Consider the following 27,785-nt stretch of genomic DNA (forward strand, 5'->3'; position numbering starts at 1 on the left):
ACAGGGAGGGATATGGGGGCAGAGAGAGGAATATAAGCTGGAGGAGACAGGATCTCGTATGCAGTCTGAGGACAAAATCCCCCTTTGGGGCTGAGGATTTGGTAGAGGTAAAAGGTCCTCTAGTGGCTGGCTGCACTGCTTCTCTGATCTCTCAGCTCCTGCACCCTAATATCTGACTCCGTTTTTTTTGTTTTGTTTTGTTTTGTTTTTTATTTTGTGTTTTTTGTGTTTTTATTTGTTTTGTTTCATTTTCTTTTGTTTTGTTTTTTGAGACAGGGCTTCTCTGTAGCTTTGGAGCCTGTCCTGGAACTAGCTCTTGTAGTCTAGACTGGCCTTGAACTCACAGAGATGTGTCTGCCCCTTTGGACATTGAATTCTCTAGACCCTTTTTGGTTTGTCCGAGAGTTCTGGGTACTTTTCTTGGTTTTATTTCAACCAAATTCGTCTGCTTTTGATTTCTTTAAACGATAAGTGGTATTATAATTTTAAGTGTAAATATTTAAAAAAAAATAGTTATTTATGTCTTTCTACACTGACATCCAATTCAGACATCATTCTCTCCCCGCCCCCTTTTCATCCTCTTTCCCCGCTGTTCATGCTCTTGTATTTGTTCTAACAAACGGTTACTTTTCAAAAAAGAAAGAAAGAAATTCTCCGTTGACTTCAACCATCGTTGGCACATGAAAAGTGTTGTATGATGTGCTCACTTTGGTACACTTACTAAAACTGTAACAATCCTGAGAGGATCAGCATGCCCCTGCCTAAATTTGATATGCAAATTCATAAAGCATTCTATTTTTTTTCTTTAAGGTTGTAAATTGAACCAATTTTAGAATTTAAAAAATTAGCTTAACAATTCTAAATAAGATATTTCTTTAAAATACTTCATGTTTAAGTGGCAGACTCTTTAATGTAATCTTCAAAATATTTGGAATAGACATAGGTGTGGTGGTGTGTGCCTGCTACGCAGGCATCATGGGAGATTGATGCTGGAGGCTCATGTGAGCCCCGGAGTTTGAGATCAACAGGGCAATAGAGTGAGATCCAATTTCAGAAACTAATCATTGTAGGTAACTTCCAAATCAACCACTTGTTTTGGAACTTGCATCATTTTCCTTTCATGGATCCTTTCTATTATCAAATTATAATTTCTTTTATTTCCATTTGATGTTGCTTTTATTTCAGTTATTTGCTTGGTTTTTTTCTCCTACCTTCTGCTCAAAATCCTCCCAAATATGGGGGTTTTAAATGTAAACGAAGATGGCTTAGTCGGTGAAGTACAGCAGAAAGATCCGAGTTCAGATCCCGAGCACCCATAGAGAAGCCAGGCACCATGGCGCACATCTGCTGCCCCAGCACTAGGGTAGGCAGCGGAGATAGGCAGAACCATCTAGGCGGCCACCCCACCAAATTGGTGAGCTCCAGGTTCAGTTAGTAGACTCTCTCAGAAAAATAAAGTGAAGAGTAACAGAGAAAGATCCTTGATGCCAACTTCTGGCCTAGTATACACATGTGTAGATGACTGGCTGTATGTGTACAAACACGTGTCTACACATGTACCACACCTAATAAATATAAATAATAAAGAAGTGTGACTGCCCACGGGCATGTGGAGGTCCAGGGGAGAGGCAGTGACTGAGACAGTGGCCACGTGGGGGGTCCCTGTAGGGAACTGAGGAGTGAGTGAGAGGTGAGGTGGAGGGACAGGTTGGGCAGACAAAGACAGATAGATGATTGACGTAAGCCATCTTTTAGGAAATTATTATGTTCTCATTTTATTTTTGAGACAGGGTTTCTCTGTAGCTGTGGAGCCTGTCCAGGAACTAGCTCTTGTAGACCAGGCTGACCTCGAACTCACAGAGCTCCACCTGCCTCTGCCTCCTGAGGGCTGGGACTAAAGGCATGCGCCACCATTGCCTAGCAAGAAATTATTTTTTTTTAAATATTTATTTATTTATTTATTGTGTATACAATATTCTTTCTGTGTGTATGCCTGAAGGCCAGAAGAGGGCACCAGACCTCATTACAGATGGTTGTGAGCCACCATGTGGTTGCTGGGAATTGAACTCGGGACTTTTGGAAGAGCAGGCAATGCTCTTAACCACTGAGCCATCTCTCCAGCCCAAGAAATTATTTTTTAGTCTCCTAATAATATCCCGAATTTCAACTTTTGTATTATTTGGTGTAAAGGTATTCTGATCCCTTTTTTTTTCTTTGGCATGCCTCCGACCTGGTTCTCCGCTGTCTTGACTGTTGGTACTTCGCTGTGGTTAGAGAATGTACTTCCGACCTGGTTCTCCGCTGTCTTGACTGTTGGTACTTCGCTGTGGTTAGAGAATGATACTTTCGGAGCTGAGGACCTTGTGAGCTATGGCACAGCTGCTCAACTTTTGTAACTTGAACAAATGCAGCTGGATTCTACTCAAACTTTATTCAGAGATTCTAAAATTTGAATTTTATATAGTTTTTTGTCATAAAATACATGTTTTTTCAATATCACGACACAACTTCACTAATTTTTAAACCAACAATATTGAGATAATATCTTCAATAATGATCTTCAGAGAGATCATTGGAAGTTGCCAAGACAACTGTCTGAGTTTACATCCAGTGGCTGTGATGAAACACCCTGACAAATACAGCGTACGGCAGAAAGCGTTTACTCCAGCCTGTAGTTCCAGGCTCCAGTCCTTCACAGCAGAGGCGCTCACGGCGGGAGCTGGAGAAAACTGGTCCCATTGCGTCCTTCATCAGGAGCACAGAACAAGAATGACGTGGCCTTGCCAGTTCTTAGCGCACTTTCTCACTTGCTTTAGTGTTCTGGTCCTTTGAGGTAGAGTCTCTCTCTCTCTCTCTTCCTCTCTTTCTCTCTCTCTCTCTCTCTCTCTCTCTCTCTCTCTCTCCCTCCACTCCTGGCTGCCCTGGAACTCTCTATAAAGACCAGGCTGGCCTAGAAATTACAGAGATTCATCTGCCTCTGCCTCAAGTGCTCGGATTCAAGGTGTGCACCACCATACCTGACACTTCATCTGTGTTTATAGATAGACCCAAACAGGAAATGGCAGAGCCCTCTTTTAGGCTGTGTACCTACGTTAACAAGGGAATCAGGACATCCACAGGCCGGCCTACAACATATCTTCACAGGCCTGCCCACCTAACCTAGACCATCCCTCACTGACACTCTCTTTACAGAGGATTCTAGATTGAGTCAAGTTGACAATTAAAACTGTCACATTAGCTCTAACTGTCAGAGTGTTTGAAGAAGGATGCCTAAAAGAAATCCCACACTAGCTCAGAATTGAGTATAATAGAAGGTTATTTATTTAGGGGTAGACACACAGATCACAGTCCTCTGCGGAACAACAACCAAATCCCGCAGCTGGAAAAGAGGCCGGGCGCGTGCTTTACTTCAGCATAATAGTACTTAAGAGGCCACACCCAAGTGGGCGGGTAATTTAAAGGCTACTGGCGGTAGGAATTCCTACAGCACCTTGGATAAACTTCGTCATCTATGATACTGCCATTTTCAAAGCTTCATTTGAAGTATTAGCCATTGAAACAGTGGAGGAACTAGAGTGGTGCCTCAGTGGTCAGATGCAGTTCCTGCCTCGCCGAGGACCTGGGTTCAGTTCCCAGCATCCCTCTGATGGCTCATAACTGTCTGCAATTCCAGTTCCTGGGAATCCAGCACTTTCCTCTGGTCTCTGTGGATAGATTTCAGCACATACACACATTCAGGCAAACAAGCACTCATCCACATAAAACAAAAATAGGCCTTTAAAATAGATTAGGCGGGGCAGTGGTGGTGCACACCTTTAATCCCAGCACTCGGGAGGCAGAGGCAGGTGGATCTCCGTGAGTTTGAGGCCATCCTGGTCTACAAGAGCTAGTTCCAGGACAGGCTCCAAAGACTACAGAGAAACCTTGTCTCAAAAAACAAAACAACGACAACAACAAAATAAAAATAGATTAGACCTGGAGATGTAACTCAGATAATTAAATATGTGCTTAGTACAACCAAGGGCTGGGTTCAGTCTCCAGCCCCAGAGAAAACAGGGGTTGGGAACAGGAGTATGATTTGGTCCCAGAACACTTGACTAGCCTGTCTGAAGCTTCCACCACAAAACCAAAACAAATGGCAATTAATATTTTGATCAAAGAAATAATACCCAGCTTTGGGCTTCCCACCTACCTACAATCTGGCAGCAATCCAGCATTTGTATATAGGGCATCTATTGGAAGTTACACACCCATCTAGGCTTCAGTCATCAGGAAAGGGGAGAAAGTAAATGACCTTAGGGAAAGGGGAGAAGGTAAATGACCTTATTTTTAAAAAACTATCTTAACAAAGTGATGACATAAACACAAGCTAACAGGATCAGTCTTCTTTCTGCTGCTTTCCCGAGAATCGCTTCAGTACCCTGAGCTCCACGCAGCCCAGATCCTTTTGAGTTGATATATGGAAGATTTTTGTACTGAGAACTTTTTCACTGCCCCCACACTCTAGGGTGTGTGTGTGTGTGTGTGTGTGTGTGTGTGTGTGTGTGTGTGCACGCATGCATGTGCGCATGCTTCTGCCCCATGTGGGTGCCTGTGGATCCCCTAGCGCTGGAGTTACAGGTGGCTGTGGTGAGCTCCTCAGGAAATGCCTCACGCCTGTGCCTCAGGAAGTTCTCGTAACCACTGAGTCATTGCTCCATCCTTCTCCCCCTCCTTGATTTTTAAGTTTAAAAACTGTTGGGTTTTTTTTGTTTATTTGTTTGTTTTGTTTTTTTATTTTTGAGAATTTCAGTCACAAATGCTACATTTACATCATTTTTACCCCCTTTCCTCTCTCTGACTCTTCCTAAGTCTTTTTCACTCCATCTCAAATTCATGACTTCTTCTTTAATTTTATTATTGTTATTATATACAAACATATCCATACATATAAATACAGCCTTTTAATCCATTTAGTGCTGCCCATACATTCTGTGTGTATATATTTGGATCTCACCACTTGGGGTTGCATAACCTTGGGGGACTCATGCCCAGAGAATGCTGATTCTTCCTCCTTTGACAGCCAGTGTCTGTAGCTCTTCATCCAGGTGCGGGGACTTGTGAGAGTTCCCATCCGCATTGGCATGTGATGATGCTGTGATGCCGACCTTCTTTACCATACTGTTGTGGTTCACGGGCGCAGCTGCCCTGGCGTGTATAGAAAACACTATCTTACTGTAGATGTCTTGGTCCTCTGGCTCTTTTAGTCTGCCAACCCGTCCTCCTCAATGTTCTCTGAGACGTGTGTGTAGGGTTGTCTTGTAGGTGTATCACATGGGTTGTGCATGCCACAGTCAGGTGTTCTCTCTATATTTGGAACAGTTGTAAGGGGTGGATAAATGTTTTTTAAAAATAGGCTGTAGGAGCCAGGCAGTGGTGGCGCATGTCTTTAATCCCAGCACTTGGGAGGCAGAGGCACAAGGGTCTCTGTAAATTCAAGGTCAGCCTGGTCTACAAGAGCTAGTTCCAGGACAGGCTTCAAAGCTACATAAAAATTCTGTATTGAAAAACCAAATAAATAAATAAATAAATAGGCATTAGGTTGGATTTATCCCTTGAACCATAGTGTAATATTACATGTAATATTACTTCTTTGGGTCATACTAGTATATTTGTATATTTAAACTAAAAAAAAAAATCATGCTCTCCTTTTTGAAAAAGTGTTTGTTGATGTAAAACTAAAATTTTTCAGTGAATCACACAGATGATAGGAGGTACTCCCTTCTGAAGCTCATTTGCTGATAATTGCGATCTTTTGGAATGTATTCTAGAAACAGTCTTTCTGGGCGTATTTTCATAATTGAGAATACAGTTATCTGTTGATCTGTATTTTGCGATGTGCGGGATGCTGCAGTCAGTCGGAGTCGACCAAACGTTCTTCTGTTTTAGGTGCGAAAGGCCGTTGAGGAAGACAACTGCTGCTTCGGGACTATTGACACGTGGCTGCTACACAAGCTCACGAAAGGTAAAGGGGACCCCACGGACTGTGGCAGTTGCTGGGCGGTGGTGGCGCACGCCTTTAGTCCCAGCACTCGGGAGGCAGAGGCAGGCAGATCTCTGTGAGTTCAGGGACAGCCCGGTCTACAAGAGCTAGTTCCAGGACAGCCAGAGCTGTTACACAGAGAAACCCTGTCTCAAAAAAGCAGAAAAAGAAAAAAGACTAAGGGGCCAGATTTGCCTAAAGGAGAGTAGAAATTACTTACACCACGGTTTTCTTTCCGTACCCGACATTCTGCTGTTCGGCACACTGGTAACTGCGTGTTACAGTAAAGCCGGATTGATTTCCATTTTCCTGGAAGAGGAAAATGGTTTGAAGATACTGATGAAGCTTCACAGTCTGAGACCTGGGGAAGTGTTAATTCAGAGAGATAAAATTAGACTTCCAGGTAAAGTGGGGGGGGGGTTGAGAAGCAGTACCCCCTGTGTGACAGTGCAGTCGGAATAAGAGGAAATAGACTTTATTCCAAAGAGAGAAAGAGCTTCGGAAACCTACGACAGAATTGAAGGGAAGCCCAAAGGGGAGAGACAAAGATGGACAGTGGCCGCACACCGCTTGGGCCCCGCCGTTCTCTGAGGAGTAGGGGAGCAGCGGCCACTTTCACACGCACTCTGTGTTCCCTTCTCTGAGTCATACTGGGGATTGAGCCTTCGAGAGCTGGTTGCTTAAGAAAATCCTCAGATATAACTGGATGGTCCAGCTGCATTGCAATGCAGGAATACAAGCACCATATTAAACCAGCATAACTCCTTCAAAAGACCATAGCTTCTCAGTGACTGAACTTCATCAGAGATGGCGAAGGAGGCAGAATGGGAGGCGAGAACGTCAGGTTTATGGGTAAAGGATGCCGGATACCGTGAAGGAGGATGCAGACCAGCAGATGGATTGGATTCGAGGCCCAGCATATTAGAAGAAAACATCAGCCATCTGGACGACCACATGGAGGAAGAATTCAGCGAGAAAATGGAGTGTCTGGAAAACAACGCATAGAAATGCTAGAAGTGAAGAACTCACTGAGTCAAGTAAAAATTACTGAGGAATTCGCCAATGGGCTTGACTAACTAGAAGAAAGAATAAAAGGGGCAGAGGGCAAAGTTCATGAACTGTGACATCCAGACACCAATAAGGGGGAAAATGAACAAGTATGACCACAACGTACAAGATACCTGGGGTGTTTCCAGGAGCCCAAAACTAAACATTCACGGGATAGAAGAGACGAACACTAAAAAACATGATCTATTCAATGAAATTACAACAGAGAATTTCCCAAATCAAGGAACGAAATAGATGTCCCATAGAAGGGGCACTTAGAATCCCACATAGGTAGCACCACAGAAGAATCTTTTCATGGTATAGTTAAAATGCCAAAATACAAAGCAAAGAACCCCAAAAGCTGTGAGGAGAAAAATGCCAACTCACTCACAAAAGCAGAACCATCAGAACAGTGTTGATCCCCGCCAACATTCTGCATGGAAAGATGCTGTCAAGTCCCGACAGTGAAAACTGCCAACCAAGAGTGCTGCGCCCTGCCAGGCTGCTTTTTCCAGATGATGGAGAAACAAGTTCAGTTCACGGCAGCCAGACTCAGGCTGACCTTGCCTTGCAAGCCAGCGATGCAGAAGATGCATCAAGGAAGAAAGAAAGTCTCTAAGTAAGTAAGGGAAGGAGTGATTTTATGAGAGGAATTGATCAACAGAGGAAACCTAAAAAGGGATCCATCCTGTCCTGCACAATAAACTAGCAAGACCTTAATACTGACGGGGCAGAAAGGAAAGAACATGAGTGTGGCCAACTAGAGAAATAACTAGGAACATGGTGGTAACGCACCATGGGAGCCAGACGACACGCTACCAGAGTCAGTTTTCTCCGTCCTCCATGTGGGACCAGATGCTGGGTGGCAGGCACCTTTACTGCGCTGTCTCATCAGCCCACAGTGACACTCTTCGCAGAGCTAGAAGACAGCAATCCCAGCTGGATAGGGTGCTGCATTCCAATAGTCCCTGAGCTTGGGACTCAGCGGCAGGTGGATCTTCTCATTCAAGATCAGCCTGGTCTACATAGCAAGTTCCATCCAGCCCAGCCAGGGGTACACAGTAAGACTGTCTTAAAACAAAAATACAAGTAACACAGAGCAGCTGGGTGTGGGGTGCACGCCTTTAATCCCATCACTCAAGAAGCAGGGGCAGGCTGATTTCTGTGAGTTGGAGGCCAGCCCAGTCTACATCACAAGCTCCAGGATAGCCAGGACTACATAGAGAAACCCTGTCTCAAAACAAACAACAAACAAAAAACAAGACAAAAACCACACAGATTATTTTGGGCTGGAGAAATAGCTCAGTAGTTAAAAATATTTGCTATTGCTCTTCCAGAAGACCTGAGTTTGGTTCTCTGTGTATCAGGTGGCTAACAGCTGTCTGCAGCTCCAGCTCCTGGGATCCCATGCCGTCTTCTGGCCTTCGTGGGCATCTTCATCTGTGTGTGTGTGTGTGTGTGTGTGTGTGTGTGTGTGTGTGTGTGCGCACACACACACACACACAGATAAAAAGAAAATAAGCCTTTTTTTTTTTAAAAAAAAGGGATCCTAATGTCAGATATGAAACTAAAACTCTTAGAATATAATGTAGGCAAAAATGCATCGGAATATATTATTGGCGAAGACTTTCTGGAAAGGTCTCTGTTAGCCCTGAAATAATCCCAGTAATTGGCGAATAGGATTGCTCGGAGTGAAAGGCTTCTGCACAGCCAAGGAAATATTCACTTAAACATCCTGCAGAGTGGGAAAAATCTTTGCCACTTACACATCAGACCAGGGATTAATATCTGAATATTTAAAGAATGTAAAATTTAAGCACAGCCCCCCCCCCGTCATCTTAAAGAAGAAAAAGAAATGCCCAACAATTATTTTTAAAAGTGTTCAGTATGTTTAGTCCTGGGGGAAATACGAATTGAAATGGCTTTGAATTCCATTTTGCCCAGATCAGAGTGACTGTTGTCAAGAGGATAAATAAAGCCAGTTGTCATGGCTCAGGCCTTTAATCCCTGCCTTTGGGAGGCAGAGACAAGTGAATCTCTGGGAGCTCAAGGCCACCCTTGTCTGCATAACAAGTTCCAGGCTATCCAAGCCAATAGAGAGAGACCCTGTCTCAAAATAAAACACAGAAGATAAATGGCAGCAAATGCTATGCGGATGTGGGAGGAGGAATCCGCATTCACTGCTGTTGCTGGGAACGTGAGCCTGTGCGGCCACGGTGGAAGCCAGACCGGGCGATGCTCAACAAGCAAGAAGAGAATTGCCTTATGGCCTGGCTTTCCCACTCAGGTGTGTGACCGGAGGACTCTAAGCATGCCACAGAGATACCTACACATCTGCGTTTATTGTTGTACTCTTTATAGCCAAGGAAAGAAAGCAGCCTAGAAGTCCACCAACACATGAATCAATACAAGAAAAGTGTGGCACAGCATAAAATGCAGTTGCATTCAGCTGTATTTAAGTGTGTGTGTGTGTGTGTGTGTGAGAGAGAGAGAGAGAGAGAGAGAGAGAGAGAGAGAGAGAGACTGGGTCGTTAAACCAGAGGGTCATGAGAGAGAAGGAAGAGATGTTTCAGGGATAGGAACAAAGAGGGTGATGGGAATACACGTGACATCAGATCAAAAGAACAGTCTGTCTAGGGGAGGGGAAGGAAGGGGAACATTAGAAAGGGTATGGGGCATAGGGGAGAGACAAATTAGAATAAAGTATACTAACATATATGAAAATGCCATGAAGAAACATGTTGATTGTGTGTGTGTGCTAACTTGAAAAAAATAAGGGATTCAAATGGTGGCTCAGCTGTAAAGTGCCAGAGACCCACATGTTGGCTCACAACCATGCCTAACTCCAGTTGCAGGGACCCAGCGCCCTCTTCTGACTCCCAGGGCACCAGGCATGCGTGTAGTGCACGGACATCCATGCAGTCAAGACACTAATACACATAAAGTAAATATAACTTTAAATTTTGAAGAAATAAGTAAAGCAGGGGTAACACTGTACTTGGATATGATAGGGGGACGCAGTTAATACTTCTACACCTCTTCCCTTCAAACTCAGGATCCTCAAGTCTTATCTAATAAAACTGCTTTTGTAGCATTCAGGGGTTGGCAAGATGATTTAACTGATAAGGATGGCTTCTGCCGAGCTTGTTGTCCTGAGCTAGTCCCTAGAGCCCACATGGTAGAGAGCGGCCTCCACGAAGTTGTTCCCTGACCTCCATATGCAGACAGTGGTGTGTGATGGGGGTTGGGGGGTGCTGGTGAGAAGGCCCAGCAGGAAGACATCTGCTGCCCAGCCTGAGGACTGACTCTGACCCCTGGGACCCATGGTGGAAAGGGAGAGCAGATCCCTGGAACTGCCCTCTTCTCTGCACTTGTGTGCCGTGATACACACACATATACGCTATGCATACATAACTGTAATTTTGAAAATTTTAAATAAAATCTTAAAAGACAAAGCTCTAAAGGTTCATAAAGATTTGATGGGAATTTTCCTGGAAACTTGAATGTTGCAAGCGTTCATTTTAGGGTAAATTTAAAGGTAGACAATGGTCTAGATTATACACCAAGGTTAGATGATTTCTATTACCTGATAATAAGTGTGTTATTTCTAATGTAAATTTAGGTTCTGCGTTTGCCACGGATTATTCAAATGCCAGTACAACTGGATTTTTTGATCCATTTGGGGTAAAGACTTTTATCCTTCTTTTCTGAATCACAGCTTTTTCTGTAATTTAGGCTAGATTCTTTTTAACTGATTGTAGTTTATTGCGTACAAAGTGATTTTTGCAATGTGGGTAGAGGTTTGATGCCTTCAAGCTTACTTATCCTGACGCCATATTTTCATGCCCAGATGTGTTGGAGCAAGCTCGTAGCCACTATAGTTTCCTTACCGCTCTCCATCCTGCCTCCTGTGAAGGACACAAGGTAAATGTGAGCGTCAGACACAGACCTACAAAACTGCCTTTGAATTCTTTTTGCTTTGCTGGGGAAAGGGATTTTTTTTTCTGTGCTTTTGATGCTTCTGCATCAGCTCTGTAACTCTGTAGCCTGTATGAAAAGCAGTTTGCTGGGTTTTAGAATGACCGTGTCCAGAGCAACAATTAACTCTTTCATCAATCTTATTTGAAGCCATAATTTTGGATCAGTGGATGAAGAGATATTTGGTGTGCCTATACCAGTGGTTGCCTTGGTAAGTAGAAGACATGGGAGTGAAAACTAAATGAATATGTTTGAATAGTTGGGAAGCAGCTTTAAGAGAAACACAAGGTCTTCCGTAGACTAAAACTAATGCCTGAGCCAGGTGTGGTGGCTCACGGGGCTTTAATCCCAGTACCCAGCGGCATGGGAAGGAAGATCTTTATGAGTTCAAGACTGGTCTGTATAGCATTCTAGGACAGCCAGGGCTACATAGTGAGAACCTGTTGTCCTCAGTGGGGTCTCAGTTAGAGCTTTTGCCACCATGTATGAGGCCCTGGGTTCAGTATCAGCACTGAAGAAGAAACAGACGTTATGGCTAGTAGCTCTTTCATTTCTTTTCAGTTGAAAGGGTTGTGCATAGAATGAGAAGCAGCCCTTGTGCTCGGAGTGGAGGACCACTGGCCAGACTTTGACAGTGGAAGGACTCTGTAGCCGGTCCCAACTGTTACATTTTCTAGAGATACCATGTTCTGAGGATTATGTTACTTCTGTTGATGCTGTGGTTTTAAAACCAGGGAAGGGCCGCTATTTACATTTCATCCAAGCAGCCCAACTCAGTAAATAAGCAGTTGACATCAGAGGAGGAAGCTGGAGTCAGCGGTTACAGAACGCTTAGCATGCAACTGCCCGAGTAGATGCCGGTCGAAAACTAAAACAATTGCTGAGAATAGATTCACTCTCAGGTTAAGCTATGGCTGAGATGAATAAAATGGGAGAGGCACTTTGGTTACTTTGATTTTTAAAGTGAAGTTGTTGACTTATGAATAACAGGGTCTTATTATGTAGCCTGGGCTAGCCTTCAATTCTGTGTAAGCCACTTAGTCTTCAAAGTGCTGGGATTGCATGCATGTGCTCCCCTGCCCAGGTGGCTTTGTTTTTATTGTTTTTTGGGGGGAGGGGCATGATTCTGTATTTAGTCCAGGCTTACCTCTGACTTAAATTGCTCTCTTCAGACTCTCCGGTGCTGGAATTGTGTGTTCAACTATGCTTAACCTAAAAAAGGGTCTATCTTTTATTTTTTAAACATTTATCACTTTTTGTATGTGTGTGTCTGTATGTCTGTGTGTACATACCGTGGCATGCATGTAGAAGTCAGAGGACAACTTCCAGGAGTTAGTTCTCTGTTTCCACCGTGTGGGGGTCCCAAGGATCAAACTCCGTGTCAGGGTTAGTGGCAAATGCATTTATCTGATGAGCCATCTTGCCAGCCCTATTTTTATTTATTTTATTTCTTTGTTTAATATGGTGCTAGTGACCATGGCCGTATGCAGATAAGGCAAGCGTTCTGCAGTGATGTGTGCCTAATAGTCCTAGCTGCTCAGAGGCTGGGGCACGAGAAGAAGGTTTAGGCCACCCTGGTAAACATGGCAGCCTGTCTCTAAGAAGAATAAAAATAGAGTCCCAAGTGTAACAGTGTAGAGAACTCGTGAGTGCGTGTGAGGCCTGAGAGTCGATTTCCAGGACTGTCGGAAGTCAAATAGGCAGCTTTATGTATGTTTACATGTAGCCATGGTAACAAAATTTTAAACTTTTAAAACAAGAAATGGAAGTTTAGGCCAGGTGGTGGAGACACACACATTTAATCTCAGCACTTGGGAATCAGAGTCAGGTAAATCCCTGAATTGTCAGAGGCCAGCGGGGTCTACAGAAGGAGTTCCAGGACAGCCAAGGCGATACAGAGAAACCCTGACTTGAAAAAAAAAAAAAGGAAGAAAAAGAAATAGCTGTTTATGACATGGGCGGTGTAAGCTCCACACTTTATTGTACCTGTTGCTCTTGGTAAAGGAGAAATTTGTGAGATCAGTTATCTTGACGAATGAAACCTCTGAGCTGAAAATGGAAAGGCAGTTTTTTGGTATAATTTTTATACTGACACTTCTAAAATTATATTTATTAAAGTAATGAAGTAGATTGGCACCAGAAACCCTTAGACTGGTCAGCTGCCGGCAGTGCTGCCCAGAGAAACCCTGAACTATGCAGCTGTTGTCTTAAGGAAATGGCGGGGAAAAAAAAAAGTCAGTGAAGTATGGCCCTGAGCGTCCTGTAAGAGGAGATGGACGCTGGTAAGTAGGCTGGGAGAGTGTGCATCTGACCGTTGAACCTTGGCAGGTTGGTGACCAGCAGTCGGCCATGTTTGGAGAGTGCTGCTTCCAGACAGGAGACGTGAAATTAACCATGGGCACCGGGACATTTTTGGATATTAATACAGGAAACAGCCCTCAGCATTCTAATGGAGGTAAATAATCAGGATATATCTTGTTACTAAAATAAAAATTATACTGTTTCTTTGTGATGCATATACTGCCGCCACCCCACCCCTGACTGTCCTGAAACTCAATCTGTAGACCAGTCTGGCCTCAGACTCAGAGACCAGGCTGCCGCTGCTTCCCCAGTGCTGGAATTAAAGGCGTGCACCACTATTCCCGGCTAGATACACACAGCTTTAATCCCAGCACTTGGAACAATGAAGTAGGATGCTGTCCTGACCACATATGCTGTGTTCCTGAACAGCTACATACTGAGGTCCTGTATCAAAGGCAAACAAATGAATATCTTGTTCATTAGTGTTGTGCTAATCTAGTGCTCTTAGTGTTGTACCTCTGTTATAACTACAGTTATAGAAAGAAATTCATCTTTTAAATAACAAGCTTCAGAATATTCTTGTTTTCTCTTAATGTATTTATTTGTAATCAGTACTTGTTTTAGTTAGGGTTTCTATTGCTGTGATAAAACCCATGACCAAAGCAACTTGGGGAGGAAAGGGTTTAATTCAGTTTACAGTTCCATGTCTCAGTCTATAATGAAGGGAAGTCAGGGGAAATCAGGACAGGAAATCAAATGAGGCTGGAACCTGGAGGCAGGAGCTGATGCATAAGCCTGCTGCTTACTAACTTGCTCAGTTTTCTGTTTTTCTTTTTTCTTTTCTTTTCTTTTTTTTTTTTTTTTTTTTTTGATTTTTGAGTCAGAATTTCTTTGTGTAGCCTTGGCTGTCCTGGAAGTCACTCTGTAGACCAGGCTGTCCTTGAACTCATAGAGATCTGCCCACCTCTGCCTCCAGAGTGCTGAAATTAAAGGCATGCACCACCACTGCCCTGCTCTAATTTTCCATTTTATGTTAAAAGTATTCTCTGATATATTTTTATTATTAGAGTTAAGTAATCCCCATTACCTTTACATTAATTAAAATAAGTTAGCAGCATTAAAAATGAAGATGTCACCAGGTGGCAGTGGCGCATGCCTTTAATGCCAGCACTTGGGAGGCAGAGGTAGGTGGATTGCTGAGTTTGAGACCATACTGGTCTACAGAACAAGTTCTAGGACAGCCAGAGCTATATAGAAAAATGTCTCGAAAAACAAAAAACCCTGAAGATGTTATAGATAAAAAAAAAAAATAATTAGATGGATTAGGCTATTTTGGTCAGCTTTCCAAATATTTATTTTATTACATGTTATATTTGTTTAAATTTTACTATTGTAGTCTAAATCTCTCTTTTTCTCAATTATTTATTTATTTTGGTGTGCTTCTGGGGAATCCAACCCAGGCTTTAACATGCTAGACAAGTGTTGTACGCCTTGGGATCCAGCCCTATTTTCTTTTACTTATATGTTAGAAACTTTCAGGGGTGATCGTTGCCATCAAGTGATCAAAACACGTTTAAGGCCTTTTTAGTTTTTTGAGACTTGAGTTCTCGCGTAGCCTAGCCCGGCCTTGAACTTGCTATGTAGACAGAGACGACCTGGAACCACTGATCCCCTTGCTCCCACTTCCCCCATGCTAGGGTTCTAGCTTTGCCACCGGGCCTGGTTAATATAGTGTTTCAGGTAGAACACAGGACTTCGTGCAGGCCAGGCAAGCACTTGGATAACTAAGCTACACCTCATCCCCAGCATTGTCAAAGATGCATTTAAAATTTTTTTTTCCTGCCTCCACTCTACAGCCTGGTCCCTTTCCCCTAGCTGGCAAGGGTCAAAGCTAGAAAACGTTTGTCACTGTATTTCACTGTCCTGACTTGGGACTTTGCATGGAGACCACAAGTAGACACACGGTGTGGTTAGTGCTCCCGCACGGTTCTCTCTAGGAACCTTTAGTTTGCAATTACAACACTCACCGCCATGTTTCTAGAGGTGTGGATGTATCTGTAGCTATCAAAAACGAATAGCTAGGGATTGGGGACATAGCTCAGTGGTCGAGTATCTACCCAGCATGCACCAGGCCCTCGGTTCAATTCCCAGCTCCCCAAACCAAGACCAGCATCCAACAGCAAAACAAAGAACAGAAGCAGAAACTGCTCTCCACATTCATTGTATAATACTGTATGCCTGGCATTGGGCTTGTTCCGTTGTGAGTTAACTCTGCCTATGCCTACAGCAGCTCTCTCGGGTAGCCTCATTCACCTGCAGAAACCAAGGCGGAAAGTCCAGAAACCTTAAGACCCCACCTAGTGAGGGCTGGGATTTGTACTCAGGAGGCTTAGTGCATAAGCACTTTGTGGTTGTTTGTATCACTAGACGATGAAGTTATGGTTGGTGCTGCCATGAGTCATGCAGTTGTTATTTGACTTACATTATTGGTTTGCTTGTTTGCTTTCTAAGGCTTTTATCCATTAATTGGATGGAAGATTGGACAAGAAGTTGTATGTTTAGCTGAAGGCAATGCAGGAGACACGGGTACCGCTATAATATGGGCTCAAAAATTAGGTAAGTCACCTTTAAACAGAATCCACGGGCTGGACTTGAATTCAAGGTTGCCACAGGTTTTAGACCAATAGGCAAAAAGAATAGATCTTTCAAATGAGACATTAGAATAAAGTAACATGTATTAGTAGAAAATATAGACTATTATTATTTTTAAAATATTAGGTAAAGGCTAGGTATTAAGACTTGGAATTGAAAAGAAAAAGTAAAGACTATAGTCATGCATGCTTTTTATTTTTTAATTTATTTACTTATTTGAGTTTTTAAAGATAGGATTTCTCTGTTGCCATGTCTGTCCTCAAACTCACCGAGATCTGCCTGCCTCTGCCTCCCGAGTGCAGGGATTAAAGGTGTATGCCACTGCCACCACTGTCGGGGAACTTTAAGGTCTCCCCTAATGTAAACAGCTCACCTATTAGCGGGGCTCTAATCTTAGCTCCTCGTCCTGGTTAGAAGCTGCTGCCGTGGTCTATTTCTGCCTCTGTGGACTTGCTTGCTCTGGACATTTCATACCAAGCCGTGGACTGTGCTCTGCAGCACCGGCGGCTTCCACAGGGTGTCTTCATGGTCACTCCTCACTGGTGACTAGCACTCCACTATGTGACTACCTCATAGTTTGTCATCTGCTGGTGACCTTTTCAGCTGTTTTTCGTCTTTAGTAATTTTTAGTGCATTTTTATTACATGTGTGTGTTCCATGACGTGAGTGGAGGAACTTGGAGGAGTCAGCTCTCCTTATGTGTTGCTTGTTTGTCTTTCTTAGTATGCAGCTTTGACTGGCCTGAGACTCACTCCCCATGTAGACCACCCTGGCTGCCGGTGCACAAAGCTCTACCTGTCTCACTTCTGGGATCAAAGGCATTCACACCACACCTACCTATTTTATTTTTTAAGTTACATTTTAGTGTGTGTGTGTGTGTGTGTGTGTGTGTGAAGGGGAAAGGGTGGAGCTCAGAGGTCAATCCAAGAGAGGTGGGTCTTGATCACTCTGTCTCAGTCTGTTTTTGTCTCTGTCTTTCTGTCTCTGTTTCTCTCTCTGTCTCTCTCTGTCTGTCTCTTTTTCTGTCTGTCTTTGTCTCTCTCCCTGTCTCTGTCTCTTTCTCCACCACACAGGTTGTTAAGTTCAGCAGCACTGAGCCGTCTGCCAGCCCTGGGGAGTCAGCCCCCTCTGACAGCATAAGGCACTGAACCATTGTGCCAGTCTCTGCTTTTGCCTTTTGGCCATTATGAATAGCAAACAGCCTGTATATTATAAACCATATTTCATGTACAAAATGTGAACTATATACCTGTCTTAGTCTGCTTTCTATTGCTGTCATAAAACACTACCCCAAAGCAAGGTGGGGAGGAAAGGGTTCATTTGGTTTATACATCCCAAGTCACAGTCAATGGAGGGAAGCCAGAACAGGAACTGAGGCAGGGAGCATGGGGGAATGCTGCCCACTAGCTTGCTGCCCACGGCTTCCTCAGCCTGATTTCTTACACAGCTCAGGACCACATTCCGTGCGGGTAGCACTGCTAGGTGCCCTCCCTCATCAATCGTTAGTGTAGAAAATGCTCTACATGCTGGCCTATAGGCATTCTGACAGCTATGTTCTCTGAGGTTCCTCTTCCCAGGTAACTAACGCGAGTCAGATTCACAACAACACAACAACAACAAAACCCGATAACAGGGACGATTCCAGACTATCTCTAGTGACTGTCATTCACGGATGTATGATGTGGTCTGTGATTTTGTACTTGAAGGGTTGGAATAAGCTGATTTATTAAGGAAAATATAATCCTGCTGACAGAAAACACTCTCAGAGAACAATCCCAAGTGATCCCTTTCCTGGGATCAGACCCGACATCTCGCACAAGTACTAGGCAGTCACTTTACCCCAGAACTACATCCCTGCCTGTCCCCTCCCCCCCCCCATGAGCTGCACCCAATGTCACAAGCTGCTGTTAGATGAGGATTGCCTGTGGCTATTGAAAAATGACAGAAGAGGAAAACTGACCCAGCTGAAGGGGATGTCATTATTAGAACATTAAGGACGGCAGTGCCTCTGTGGGAGTGGGGACTGAGGGGGGGGGTAGCAGGGAGCTTGATTTTATAGGGCAGAAAAGGGAACTTTGGGGGTGGAAAATTCCATCAGCAAATCTGTTGTAACCTCAAGGCCAAGGCAGATGTTCTTATCACCTGCTGACCGTCTTGTCAGGAATCTCTGAGTTCCTAACTGCCTGCAGACCTTGTCACACCTGTCTGCTTCCTTTGTCAGGCGGGGATTTGGCAGTTCCACTGAGGCTCTTTGTTTTACATAATTAACCTTCACTTACAGTTAACTTACCAGGGAAGAAAAGTTTATTTCAGAGCTACTTAACCCGAAGTCTCCTTTCTTACGTGCATTGCTTTTAACATCCTTGAGCTATATCTTTAAAACCCCAGAAGTCTGCCGCGAGTTTGCAGTGGGATGTCTTGGGTAAAGGCACTCAGTGAGTACAAGGCTGTTTACCTGAGTGAGGTACCCAGAACCCGTCTGACGGAAGGAGAGAGCTGATTGATACAGATTGTCCTTTGATCCCCACACCGGCATCGACCCATACTCGTGCCCCCCCCCAATAAATAAAGTAAAAAGTTGTCAGGTCCAAAAGAAACTCGATTTCCCCGAATTCCAAAAGGAAAAAAGAACAAAATGGCTGACTGTGGTGCCTATTAGCAATCCAAAGCCCAAGCTGACCTTCAGGCTCCCTCAGTACAAACTAGCGCCTGTTGTACAACTCAGAGTCAAAGCCCATGGCATCCGAGCCCTTCTCATCTTCTCGCCTACACTAAACTTTACTAGCTCGTGGGCTTCCCTCCCCACAGCTACTCCTCTCCCTATAATCCTGCTATTCCAGCTATGCGCTCCTGTCCATGACTCCCCCTCTCCTTCTCTTCCTTCCTTTCTTCCATTTTCTTTTCCTTTCTCCTTCCTTCCTTCCTTCCTTCCTTCCTTCCTTCCTTCCTTCCTTCCTTCCTTCCTTTTGATTTTATTTTCGAGACAGGGTTTCTCTGTGGCTTTGGAGCCTATCCTGGATCTAGCTTTTGTGGACCAGGCTGGTCTCGAACTCACAGAGATCTGCCTGCCTCTGCCTCCCAAGTGCTGGGATTAAAGGCATGCGCCACCACTGCCCAGCACAGAAGAAATACGTTATATATTACATATATATATATACAAATATATAACGTATTTCTTCTCTTTTTAGTTCATGCTTTTCAGTTTTACCTACAGAGGAAGAAAAACCTAGACTATTTCTTTAATTTCATATTCATTCATTGGCGAAAGTTCCCCGTGATGCCTCATGCTCATTACAGAAGCTTTGCTAGTCAACTGGGGTGGGGTGGGTGCTGTGCCTGGGGATTCTCACAGCAGAAAACCTCTGTGAGGAGCCAACACCCTGACCTTGAGAGGCAGCAGGTGGCTCAAATTGGAGACAAGCCCTTCCTGAACTGTCGAAATGAAACAATTGTTTCAGCCAGCGGAGAGGGCAGCCAGTTGAAGATTTACCTTTAAATTCAGTCTGGCTATAACTGATATCTACTCCAGTTGTCTGAAATCCACATAAAAAGTAAACATTATTTGATGTGTCCCTCTCTGAGAGTTTTAATTAGTACATTGAAAAAAATGGTAAACTGTATTCTGGAAAATAGCTTGTCGGGCTAGTCCTCCCAGGCTCTACACAAGCCATAGATCTTTGTTGCCACCTCCTCCTGCCCTTCTACCCTTGAAAGAGTGGGAAAACTCAGAGTGGGGTGAAAAGGCTGTTTTAAGTCATTCTTCATACTGGGTGTTCACACACACACACGCACACACACACACCTGTAGCCTCAGCAGGACCGGCACCACAGGTGTTCTGCACAAGCCCTTCTCTAGACTTTCTGCCTCACTGCATTGCCGCCCTTCTCCCGCCTGCCTTTATTATTTCAGTCTTACAAGCACAGCACACCTGCGAGCTTCATTCATGAGCAGGTGGGTGGTTGGGATGAGCCTGGACTGTATCCTGGATGGTGTGGGTGCCGCTCCTGCTCTCATGGAAGTTCCAGTCTCCAAGAAAGACAGACATTAAGTGGAAATTAAGAAACAAATACTGATGTGGGGGCAGTGGTATGTATCTTTAGGCATAGCTACTGAGACAGGAGGATTGCGTGAACGGAAGTTCTTCAGGGATAGCCTAGGTAATAGAGCAGTAAAGTAAGACAAGAGAGATGGGCCAACCATTACGTCAGCTCCCTGGAGGGGTATTTTAATTTGAGGCTACCCTGAGCCACATACTGAGCGCCCGGCCAGACAAACGAGAGCGGCCTGTCCATGAAAACGATAAATAAAGAAATAGATAGGCTAGGATTTCATACAGTGGTAGAGTGCCCTAGCATGTTTAAGGCCCTGAGTTTGATTGCTAAAATTTTAAGCTTAAAACACACATATATGTATCTATTTACAATACATCTATATGAGTGCTAACTTTTAAGTGGAGCGGCAGCAGAGTGAGGGCTTTCTCCAGGGAGGGTCAGAAAGCGGCTTTAAAAATGGTTAGACTGGCTGGGTACTGGTGGCACAGCCAGGTGGTAGTGGTGGCACATGCCGCCTTTAACCCCAATCCCAGCACTCGGGAGGCAGAGACAGCTGGATCTGCAGAGTGAGTTCCAGGACAGGCTCCAAAGCTCCAGAGAAACCCTGTCTTGAAAAATCAAGAGAGAGAGAGAGAGAGAGAGAGAGAGAGAGAGACTAACTCGGGAGGCAGAGGCAGGTGGATCTCTGAGTTCCAGACCAGACAGGTCTGCAGAGTGAGTTACAACCAGGATGGTTACGCAGAGAAACCCTGTCTCTAAAAAACAAAACAAATCAAAAAAGTGGTTCGACTGGCTGGGGCCATGGTGGGGTATGCCATTAATTCCAGCATTCTGGAGGCCAGCCTGGTCTACAGACTGAGCTCCAGTTACAGAGAAAGCCTGTGTTGAACAAAACGAACAAACAAGACATGGTTAGGCTGGTGGTCAGGTGAAGGAAGCCTTCGGTCATGGAGTGGTCCAAACACCCAGGACCACTGTGGGAGGAGGAGTGGGGAAAGCATGCCCGAATGCCCTGCTTCTCTTCTACAGTGGTGGCAGTTCTCAGCTCCACTGCCCCAGCTGATAAGCTTCTGGGGATGTCTTTCTTAGCGGGATCACTTTTAATTGCTGGTCCCAGTCACGTCTGCCTGCCCCAAGCAATCCCCATTAGACTTCGTTGTCAGTACACATCCCACACTGTTTTACTTGAAGTAATGAATGGCCCCTGTTCTCTGACTCCTTCCCTAGAGAAAGGAAGTTGGCCTCTTAGAGGAGGGGATTTTTTGTATGCCTGTAATCTAAGCACTAAAGACGGTAAAGAAGAAGAGATGTTGTAAACTCCAGGTCAACCTGGGTCACAGTGAGACCGTCCTAGCTAGTCTGCCGCTGTGATGAAACACTGACCGAAAGACATGCAGTGGTGGTGCACGCCTTTCATCCCAGCACTCGGGAGGCAGAGGCAGGTGAATCTCTGTGAGTTCGAGGCCAGCCTGGTCTACAAAATGAGTTTGGGACAGCCTGTTACATATAGAAACCCTGTCTCAAAAACCAAAACCAAACAAACACTGACTGAAACCAACTTGAGGATTAACTGTGCTTACACTCAGACCACAGTCAACCATTGAGGGAAGTCAGGAACCAGGAGGAAGATGGCTTACTGGCTTCTTCCCCAGGGCTTCCTACACGTGCTTATACAACCCAGAAACTGATGGAGGCTGTAATTTCCCCCAGACAAGCTCTGTCTCTCACTTGTGCCACCTGGTGGCAAGTCTTGGCAGTGTTCAACCTAGAGGTTTGTTCTCCATGATTCTGGTTTTTTATCTGTGGTCACATCTTCTTCACATGAGCAGCTCTTGGTGGAGAGGGAGGTCAAGCCTTTAAAAAAGATCTTGAATGCCTTTCTTTCAGGGATCTCCCTGACAGTTTGGCCTGCTGCGCCCTGATGTCCTGGCTAGGTAGTGTGTTTTAGTCTCCCTCTGCTGAACACATTCCACAACTACAAGGCAAGAGGGATGAGCGAGAAAAGGAAGAAAAGGGAAGCCTTTCTGTGTGCCCTTGACCTGACTCCCACCCCCCCCACACACTGTCTTTTGTTGTTGTTGTTTTGTTTTGTGGCTTTTTTCCTTTTATTGAAAATAGTTTTTGCTTTTGTTTTTTACATACATAGTATATCCTGATTACAGTTTTCCCTTGAATGGAAACAACCAGGACATGGCCACTCTGAGGTATGGATTGAAAAGAAAGTTTATTGTAGATCAGAGGAAGAGCATGACCAGGGGCATCCAGAAGGGTCCAGACTGAACTGGGCCATGAGAGTTGAGAGAGAGGAAGAGAAGAGAGGCGAGTCAAGAGAGTAGTCACGGGCCAAAATGCCAGGAGACCACACAGCCAAACTGGCTGAGGTTATATAGGGCAGAGCAGTTATTGGAGGAGGGGCAGTGAAGGGTAGGGGCTGGAGAGTTCAGGTAGGGGGCAGGGTGAGAAGTGCTGAGGAGCCAGGACTTTGTAACAGGTGGCCAGAGTCCTCCTTGATTTGTTAAATAGGCACTCAGTTAGTCATTTGTCCCAGGTTTGAGACCTAACACCCCCCCTTACCGCTTTCCAGTTCCTCCCCACCTCCCTTCCTACTTGGATCCATTCCCTTTCTGTCTCTCATTAGAAAACAAACAGTTGTCTAAAGGATAATAATAAAATATAGTAAGATAAAACAAAACCCAACATATTAGAATTGGACAAGATAAACAGAAGGAAAAGAGTCTAAGAGAAGGCATAAGAATCAGAGACTCTCTTGTTTGGACACTCAGGAATCCCATTAAAACAGTAAACTGAAAGCCATACTATTAAAAATATACATATATTAAATATATATATATATTTGTTTGTTTATTTTTTTTTTCGAGACTGGGTTTCTCTGTAACTCTGGAGCCTGTCCTGGAACTAGTTCTTATAGACCAGGCTGGCCCTGAACTCACAGAGATCCACCTGCCTCTGCCTCCTGAGTGCTGGAATTAAAGGCACCACCACCGCCCAGCAAAAAATATTTTTAATTTTATGCCAGGCATAGCAGTGCATGCCTTTAATCCCAGCAGAGGCAGGTGGGTATCTGTGAATTTAAATCTTGCCTGGTCTACCTGGGTACCCTGTCCCTTTAAGAGACAAGCCCTGCCCATATCCTCCTCCTCTCCAGCCAGCTTTTTTGCTCTCTCTCTGTAGAGGTGGCTTCTGCCTCTCTCCCTTCTCCCCCACTTCTTCCCCTTTCTCCCTTCTTTCTTCTCTTTCCCTCTCTCTTCATACACCCCACACACTAAATAAACTCTATATCCAAGCTCTCTCCACATGGCGTATCTGTCTCTCTCCCACTGCAGGGCACCCATGCAGCTTAGAGTCACCAGCATCATGAATGATAACATACAGGAAACTATGGTTACATAGTGAGACTCTGTCTTTAAAAAAAAGGTTTTAAGCCAAGTGGTGGTGGGGCACAACTTTAATCCCAGTACTCAGGAGGCAGAGGCAGTTGGATCTCTGAATTTGAGGTTAGCCTGGTCTATGAGATCTAGTTCTGGGAAAGGCTCCAAAGCTACATAGAGAAACTGTGTCTTGAAAAACCAGAAAAAACAAAAAACAAAAAAACAGCCGGAGAGATGGCTCAGAGGTTAAGAGCGCTGCCCACTCTGCCAGAGGTCCTGAGTTCAAGTCCCGGCCGCCGCAAGTAGTTCCTTACCGTCTGTCAGTGCCCTCTGCTGGCCTGCAGAACGACACACAAGCTTCCACTATCCATCATAGATCCGTGTAGATAAGATTAATAGGGGGAAAAAAAACAGAAAAAAAGAAGAAAAAAGTTTTAATTTCTTCTCCTAACTTTAAAAAGTTGTATTTATTTATTTAATCTGTGTAGATGTTTTACTTACATGTACATCTGTGCATCATATATGTGCCTGGTGCCCTCGGAGGCCAGAGGAGTCAGTGGATGCCCAGGAACTAGAATTTCAGATGGCTGTTAGCCACGCTGTGGGTGCTGGGATGGGAATCAAGCCTGGGACTTCTGGAAGAGCAACCAGTGCCCTTAACTGCTGTGCCATCTTCCCAGCCCTGGTTTATTTCTTTAAGGCAGGGTCTCTCCTGAAGGCAAAGCTCACCTGTTTACCTTGGTGGCTGGTCAGTGAGCCTGCTCCCACCGTGCTTGAGTTACAGGCATACGAAACCTTGGCCAGTTTTTATATGGGTCCAGTGTATTTGAACTTGGGTCCTCCTGCTTGCACAGTTAGCACACTTACCCACTGAGCCATCTCCTCAGCCCTCATCCTGAGTTTTTGTTAAGACGGCTCCTGTGTGTGTTGCCAGACAGAGGACTGCCTGGAGTGGGTGCAGCCTGCCCTCCCGTGTACTCAGACTCTGCGACCTCATCCCCTTGCTGGGGGCTGTTGTCCTGGGCTGTGAGGTTGCGGTTGCTGTTACTTCAAAGAAAGAAAAGACTCTGAAAGCAAAAAGTAGAGCTCTCCCCAGAGTGACCAGTAGAACCCCCAACTCCTGCTTGCCATGCTAGAAGTGCTTTATAGTTGAGGCCAGTGTAGATGAGGTTTTCAGGGTTCAGACTGTCCTGGTCTACGCCAGGAGACACCAGAGAGACTAAGGACAGGAAACTGACTGGCAGTTTGGTGGCTCTTTGTGTCTTCCCACTGCCTGCAGCCTGTTCTGAGTCCTCAGATAGCTCTGCCTCGAATTCCGTGCAGAATCCTTAGATGCATTCAGTGGAAGACAGAGCCCAGTGTGAAGGGTGCTTATTCCAAAAGCTTCACCAGAAAGCCCAGTGGAGAACAATTCCAACAGAAGATCATTTAGAGAATTTCTTCAAGCAAGAATGGAACAACAGTAAAGAATGTTTATTGTTTCTTTGTTGCGTAAGCAGCTAACTGTTTAGGTTTTTTGATTTTGTTTTTTCACACAGGGTCTCATCATGTTGCCAAGACTGGCCTTGAACTCTGCTTCTCTAATGTTGGAATTAAAGCATCCAGCCAGCTGTCTAGTTTTGATTTTACATGCATGTCTTGGCGTCATGACCTCTTTTTTTTTGTTTGTTTTTGTTTTTTGTTTTTTTTTTTTGTTTTTCGAGACAGGGTTTCTCTGTAGCTTTGGAGCCTGTCCTGGAACTAGCTCTTGTAGACCAGGCTGGCCTTGAACTCACAGAGATCTGCCTGCCTCTGCCTCTGGAGTGCTGGGATTAAAGGTGTGTGCCACCACCGCCCAGCACATGTCTTGATTGTAAAAATTAAACATGACCTTTTTTTGGGAGGGGGGGGATGCAAGTCTTTTGTAGCCCTGGTTATCCTCAAATTTTCTCTGTAAGTTGAAACTGGCTTTGAATTCCTGGGCTCCTTGTCTTTATCTCCTAAATGCTAGGATTATGGGCATGTATCACCATATCCAGCTATTAGATATGGTTTTTTCCTACTTATTTATTTATTGTTAAGTGTGCAAGAATGCCACAGTGGAGGTTAGAGGTCACCTTGGAAGAGTTGGTTATGGTTCTCTCTTTCCACTGTGTGGCTTCTGGGGATCAAACCTAGGTCATCAGACTTAGTAACAAGTACCCTTACCTGCTAAACCATTTCACAGCCCCATTTTTTTTTGAAGGGTAGATTTGGGGAGAGTCAAGAGGGCTGAGAAAGGGTCTCATGTAGTGTAAGCTGATCTCGAACTTTCTTTGAAGCTGGAAATGACCTTGGTTCCCCTACCTCCATCCCAAGTAAATTTCTAAAAACATGTGATTTTGAAATACCAGAGGTATTTTAATTTGTCCTCTGGACATTCTGACCAAATGGATAAAACTTAATGGATCTAGAGACTGAAGAGATGGCTCAGTGGTTAAGAGCACTGGCTGCTCTTCTAGAGGACATGAGTTCAATTCCCAGCATCTACATGGCAGCTCACAACTGTCTGTAACTCCAGTTCCAGGGGATCTGACACCTTCATACCAATGCACACAAATAAAATTTAAAGCAAAAAAAAAAAAAACCAAAAATAAAACCTTAATGAATCCGATCTCTGTCATGGAGTAAAGTTTGTAGATGCCACACTGATGGGTTGATTGCAGTGTTCGGGATCAAGCCTGGCATGTTCTAGGCAGGCACTATGCTGCTTAGCCGCGCACTCAACCGCAAATGACCTTTATTAACTTGGTTTCAACTTTGATTGTCTTTGTCTTTCTTTAGTGTAACGAACCAGCTCTTCTTGGTGTAACAAACCTAATAGATAAAGCCACTTCAGTTAAGTTCTGCATGACTGATGGCTGAGCTTTGCCACCCGAACTCTGCCCCTTTCCCAGTCAGAAGATCCTTCAGCCTGGCAGTGTAGCTCAGCTGGTACAGTGCTTCGCTAAGGTGCACAGAATCCTGACTTGATCCCTAGAACTGCATAAGTTGAGTATGTTAGTGCATGCCTGTAATCCTGGTAGTGGAGAGGTAAAACCAGGGAGTCTCAGGGATTCGAAGTCATCCTTGGTGACACAGAGAGTTCTAGACTAACCTGGGCTACATGAGACTGTGTATCTCTTTTGTTTTTTGAGATGGGGTTTCTCTGTGTAGCCTTGGCTGTCCTGAGATTCCCTCTTTAGACCAGGCTGGCCTCGAACTCATAGAGACTCACCTGCCTCTGCCTCCCAAGTGCTTGTGCCACCACCGTCTGGTGAAACTATGTATCTCAAAAAAGGGGGGGGGCATGTGGTTGTAGTCACAGTACATGGAGAATAGAAGCAGAATGAGTAGTCATTCAAGACCATCCTTGGCTACATATCAAATTTTAGGGTAGCCTGGGCTACATGAGACACTTTAAAAAAAATGCTGCCTCGTCCACAGAGGATCAAGTTCATGGTTTATATCTAACTGACCAATGAGACGCCTTTGGCATAGTAAACAGGGAAGTGAGACCCAAACTGTCATGGAAACCGCCAAAATAGCTAAAATAAAAAATTAGCGATGATGACAATAATTACTGGGAAGAAGATGAAGTCACTGGACTCTTGAACCAACTGAGAGGAATCTTAAATTAATACAACCACTTTAAATAGTTATTCAACATTCTTGCCAAAGCTAGTTGTAAATGTGAGGCTCCTTTAACTAACCATTCCAGTCATTGGTATTGGTAAACAGAAAAGTGTCTGCCACTTCCGCTGAAAAGATTGCGTGCAACTGCAGCATGGCCAAACCCCAGGACTCTTCATATTCTTATGGAGTGGATTTATGAGCTACGGACTCTCGCAGTGGAATTCCGTGTGGCATGAGAATGAGTGGGCTACACACACCTGTGATGACGAGTGGCTCTCAGGGGCAGGGTGTTAATCGAGATTTGTCTCCATCTAGGCATGGATTCCCTATGTGTGTTTATACAGAGCTTGCTTGCCGTAGGCTGCTTTTCTGTCCTTCCAGCTGCTCCCCAAATAACCTCAAGACAAGAGAATTCTGTTGATCTTGTGCTTTTTTTTTAAAACAGGGTTTTCTCTGTATAGTCTTGGCTATTTGTATCTTTTCCTTTTCTCTCTTCTTCTCACTTCTTATCGCCCTGTCTGGCTTTGAATTTGATATATAGGCTATATAGCTGAAGATGCCCTGAACTCCCAATCCTCCTGCCTCAGTCTCCCAGATTTGAACATTTTCCTCCATATGTCATACACTTCAGTACAAACTTTAATGAATGAATTAAGGCTTGATTCCTTTTGTTTGTTTGGTTTGTAAAGGAGTGACCTTTAGTCTATTAT

General features: G+C 44.5%; 1 protein-coding gene and 1 non-coding gene across 2 annotated transcripts in view; both read left to right on the plus strand.

Annotated features, from left to right (window-relative positions):
- Positions 1-27,785, plus strand: part of Gk5 (glycerol kinase 5) — a 76,871-nt gene that overhangs the window by 34,636 nt on the left and 14,450 nt on the right. The window contains exons 6-11 of the mRNA XM_048452531.3: positions 5,929-6,004; positions 10,692-10,753; positions 10,920-10,993; positions 11,198-11,258; positions 13,376-13,502; positions 15,860-15,964. Coding sequence (XP_048308488.2) covers positions 5,929-6,004; positions 10,692-10,753; positions 10,920-10,993; positions 11,198-11,258; positions 13,376-13,502; positions 15,860-15,964 — 505 coding nt within the window. The remainder of the gene's footprint in view (positions 1-5,928; positions 6,005-10,691; positions 10,754-10,919; positions 10,994-11,197; positions 11,259-13,375; positions 13,503-15,859; positions 15,965-27,785) is intronic.
- Positions 700-802, plus strand: LOC125412057 (U6 spliceosomal RNA). Its single transcript, XR_007235466.1, has one exon. It is a non-coding gene; the product is annotated as a U6 spliceosomal RNA (small nuclear RNA).

Source organism: Myodes glareolus, chromosome 4 (genome assembly GCF_982192425.1).
Source record: "Myodes glareolus chromosome 4, mMyoGla1.1, whole genome shotgun sequence".
Classification (NCBI taxonomy): Eukaryota; Metazoa; Chordata; class Mammalia; order Rodentia; family Cricetidae; genus Myodes; species Myodes glareolus.